Raw genomic sequence first — 4,822 nt, 5'->3', positions numbered from 1 at the left:
CAGGAATCAACTTCTACCTGAAACTCTGGGTGCCTAAGGAAGTCAAGAGCCTGGTCTTGGGCATCCTTGGGTTTAAATCCTGGCTTGGAACCAGACTAAGTGACATAATCAAGAGCAATGAACTTACCTCTCCGAGCCACAGTCTTCTCATCTGGAAAATGGGGACAATGACAATTCTTACCTTGCACACTTACTCATTCATTCAAGAAATATTTGGAAGTCCTACTATGTACCAGGTACTAAGAATATACCAAAGAACAAAGTAGATAAAAATTTCTGTCCCCATGAAGCTTACTTTCTAGTGAGAGACAGAGTATAAAAATAGGATACATGCCCAGCTGCCGTGGCTCAGTGGTTGAGCGTCGATCTAGGAAACAGGAGGTCATCGTTCAATTCCCAGTCAGGGTACATACCTGGGTTGTGGGCTCAATCCCCAGTGTGGGACATGCAGGAGGCAGCCAATCAATGATTCTCTCTCATCATTGATGTTTCTACCTCTCTCTCCCTTTCTCTGAAATCAATAAAAATATTAAGAAAAAATAAAACAGGATACATGAGTGAACTACTGAGTGTTAGATGGTGACAAGTACTATGGAGAAAAATTAAGTAGGGAAGAAGGTGGGGAGTTCAGGGATGGCCTCACTGAGGAGGTGACACAAACAGAGGCCTGAAAAAGGTGAGCAAAGTGAGTTAGGCAGAATCCATGTGCATATAACAATAACAGCAGCCAACAGTAATACATGTATATAAGGCACTGTGCTAAGCATTACATACATAAGCATTACATACATATTGACTCAATTCTCTGACAGTGTAAGTCCTATTATCATCCCTATTTTACAGAAATTGAGGCTAAATAACTTGCTCAAGATCACACAGATAGGTGGCACCAGGATTCAAACTGAGGCCGTCCACATCCTTATCACCAGGCCAGGCTGCCACTAGGATGCCAACTCCAGGAGGATAGAGATCTTTGTTCAGTTTGTTCTCTGCTGCATCCCCAGTTCTAGCACAATAGGCTCTCAATAAATGACAGTTGTTATGCATGAGGTTAAAGGAGGCCGAGCTCCCCTCCAAGAACAGGCCGTGGGAATTACCCCAAGACCTCTTCTGCAGGACTGATAGCCAGGGTGGAATCCATCTGCCCAGCAAGTACTGCATTTGCAACTTTTTAAAACATTTGCTGTCACTCCTGAGGCTTATGACCCTGGAGTCCCTGTGCTGGATGGGGATTTAGCACTAGAGTTATGCAGATGGGGAGTGAGGAACGGGGTGTGAGCCCAAGGCCAGGTTAATGGGGGAGGCGCGGTGGCGGGAGCATAGGCAGAGGTCTGCTAGAGTCCAGCTTCCCTTTGTGCAGATGGGGCCACTGAACCCAGAGAGGCCCAAGGGCACTCAGCGGAGGGGGAGGGGGAGGGAGAAACTAGACTTTAAAGCAGGGAATACAGAGATTGGTGTGGGAGGTGGTCAAGGCGAGAGGACCCGGCTGCAAAGCACGAAGGACCTAGAAAAAGCATAGTGAGATCTCCGGCTCAGAAGGCGCCCGGGACTCAGAATCCAGCGCCCACACCAGATGGTGGACACGGACACCGAGACCTACAGACACACTACGGCTGCTCAAGGGCACACAGCGCAGCGACGCCAGGCCGGGAACCCGCGCCGCTGACCCGAGTCGGGCCCGTCCCCGAGCCCCCGCCGGACCTAGGCCCACTCACACTGCTCCGTTCCGGAAGCCTTTAAGCACGGCCAACGCAGTGTGGTAGCGACGCTTGCGCAACAGCGCGTTCACAGCCAGAAGCAGACCTCGCAGCTGCGGCGGGGCGGCCATAGCGAGGGTATCACTCGGGGGTGGAACGCTGAGTCCGACGCGCACTGACAGCCCGGCTTCCGGGGGCACAGCCCTCAACTACACGCAGCTGAGGGCCGCGCCTCCGCATCTTCACAACCATAGGCTGTGCCTTCTGTCACTCAGACATGAAGACCCAGTCATAGGGCACACGCACCGCACAAGACTCACGCACTTTCCCGAATAGAAGTCTGATTGGAAGAAAGGGAGAGCTTGTAACCAATCACAGTGGGCTCCGCTAAGGCATGTTAGAAACGCTACTGGATTTGTCCAATCAGAAAGCATATTCCTTTGGATTTGGAAGGAGGTGTGTCACCTGTAAGTTTCCAAAGTTTCGAAAGAGGGGCCGCCGACCCGAGAGTTGGAATGGCGACACTGGGAGGAGCCAGCTTTACACAACATGACAGTTTTTTTTAAAATGTTTTATTGATTTTTTTACAGAGAGGAAGGGAGAAGGGATAGAGAGCTAGAAACATTGATGAGAGAGAAACATCGATCAGCTGCCTCCTGCACACTCCCCACTGGGGATGTGCCCGCAACCAAGGTACATGCCCTTGACCAGAACCAACCTGGGACCCTTGAGTCCGCAGGCTGACGCTCTATCCATTGAGCCAAACCGGTTAGGGCGACAGTTTTAATTGAGTAATAGTGATCCTAGCGATCTTCTCTGAGCATAAATCACTTGGCACCATCAATGTTTTCCATTTGTTTTTCAAATCCGAACTCCTTCCTGTTAGGGTGAACTACCCTTAATCTCTCCTGCTTGGACATATTTTCTGAAATATATATTGTTATAAGCCTTTTCCCTAGCTTGGGGCAGACGGACGGCACCTGCAGAAGCAAGATAAGAACGCCTCTTTGCCTGACTGACCTGTGCATTCTCCTCCCTTGCCTGCCTTGACTGACTCATACCCTCCCCTTCGTTTGACTGACTGGTGCACCCACATCCTGACCTTATATTGCATACTTTTACCCTATATCAGAGGACCTATCCGACACACTGGTCTCAGCCCGCTGTGCGGGAATGTAATAAACTTTCTTAAACTCTCACAACGTCTCTTGGCCTGGCTCTTTTCTGCCTGGACCTAACACTTCCCAGTGCCCCAAAGACAAGATTCTGTATAATCAGGCTCCTGTTTCCCCATCTAAACTCATGTCGTGTCACTTGTCTCCTCATTCGTTCCTCTCCAGCCGAACTGGCTTCCTTGCTGTTTCTTGAGCATTCAGTAACATTCCAGTCCCAGTTGCTATCTCCCTGCCTGGTATGCATCACTTCCAGTTTTTCCCACGGCTGGTTCTTTCTCAACCTTCAGGTTTCAGCTCAAATGCCATCTCCTCAGAGAGGCCTTCCTAGATATCCCATCTAAAGTAGCACTACCCACTCTTTGACTCATTCTTTTCTTTTATTTTCTTCATAGAACTTTTCACTCTTTTGTCTTGTTTTCTGCTGCAACCCCGCAATTAGGACATGGTAGGTGCCCAATACATGGTTGTTGAGACAATGTAGTTTGGGTTGTCACCTCCCAGAGCATTGATAAGTGGCATCTATGTATGATGCTACTCTGTGGATTTGTCACTGGATAAACAGATATGCATTGAGTAGTAGTACTTGGGCCATGTGTTATTTATCGCCGATATTATTGCCTAGATCAGTGTCATGGAATGATGTCAGAGATCAGTGAAGGAAAAATTATGCTAGGCCTATTTTATCACTGAAACTGGGTTTTCTTTCTTCCTTTTTTTTTTTTCTTTCTCTTTTTTCAGTATGGTAGACTGGTTATTTCAGGTAATCCTTCCTCTGAAAATAGTGGTAATATTAAATAAAGTATTAAAATACCCTCTGAAAAACACTGAAATGCTTAAAGCCTGGGGAATGTCTAGGTCAATTATTGTTTGAAAACTGATAACCAGTTAACAGAAAGATTGGATTATTGGAGGACCAAAGCTACTTATGACAGGAGGGCATTTGCCAATATTGAACCTGTGAGTTTCAGTTCATTAGGTACATAGGGCAAGAGGGACAGAACTGAAAGTCCAGGGCCTGCCCAAGGTGGGGAGAACCTCCTCCTCACACTGGGCTGAGACCCCCAAAGTATTTTACCCTAAAGTTTTACGTGATAAGAACCTACTGCATACCCCACACTACTTGAACCGCGTTCAGCACTGGCCAGGAGTGAACCTGAGGAGGGGTGGTGAAGGATTAAAGAAGACAGACAAGAAAATACGGTTGGAGCTAGGTTGGATCACTGTGCCTGGATGAGGAAATAGTGACACAGCCTATAAGCCGAAGCTTCATTTTATAGTCAGATCACACAAAGCAAAACAAGGGGCGTGGTCAACATGTTTATAATGTTCTTATGAGTTTCAAATCTATTTCCTTACTCAAGCCTTGTTTTGGCAGCACTTGCTGCACCTCCACAGCCCATTAGCTACCTAGGAGCAAGGGAGGACTATAAGGTCAAGCTTAATGGCTCTAGAGGGCTCTGCCCTCCAAGCTGGGGCTTGTATGTGGCTCTGCCACAGGTAAGTCCGAGGCTTGACCCTATAGCCGCTCCCTACTGCTACTAGCTCCAAGTGAGTTCAGGTAAGTTTGCCTCGATGCTGAGAACAGTTGAAGGAAAGTCTAAGACAGCCGTGGGCAAACTACGGCCCGCGGGCCGGATCCGGGTCGTTTGAAATGAATAAAACTATTGGAAAAAAAAGACCGTACCCTTTTATGTAATGATGTTTACTTTGAATTTATATTAGTTCACACAAACACTCCACCCATGCTTTTGTTCCGGCCCTCCGGTCCAGTTTAAGAACCCATTGTGGCCCTCGAGTCAAAAAGTTTGCCCACCCCTGGTCTAAGATCAGGGTGTTTGCAGGTTTGGTTTCTTTTGAGGCCTCTCTCCTTCACTTTCAGATGGCTAAGTTCTCACCATGTCCCCACATTATTGTTCCTCAGTTGACTTTGACAAATCTCTTTTTATAAGG

General features: G+C 47.7%; 1 protein-coding gene across 1 annotated transcript in view; it reads right to left on the bottom strand.

The window, feature by feature from the left end:
• Positions 1-1,958, bottom strand: part of PXMP4 (peroxisomal membrane protein 4) — a 15,151-nt gene extending 13,193 nt beyond the window's left edge. Inside the window, exon 1 of the mRNA XM_006764593.2 lies at positions 1,716-1,958. Coding sequence (XP_006764656.1) covers positions 1,716-1,828 — 113 coding nt within the window. The 5' untranslated portion in view covers positions 1,829-1,958. The remainder of the gene's footprint in view (positions 1-1,715) is intronic.
• Positions 1,959-4,822: the final 2,864 nt, after the last annotated feature.

Source organism: Myotis davidii, unplaced genomic scaffold, assembly GCF_000327345.1.
Source record: "Myotis davidii unplaced genomic scaffold, ASM32734v1 scaffold38, whole genome shotgun sequence".
Lineage (NCBI taxonomy): Eukaryota > Metazoa > Chordata > Mammalia > Chiroptera > Vespertilionidae > Myotis > Myotis davidii.
The sequence above is the reverse complement of the archived record's forward strand: the minus strand, read 5'-3'. Positions and strand labels throughout refer to the sequence as shown.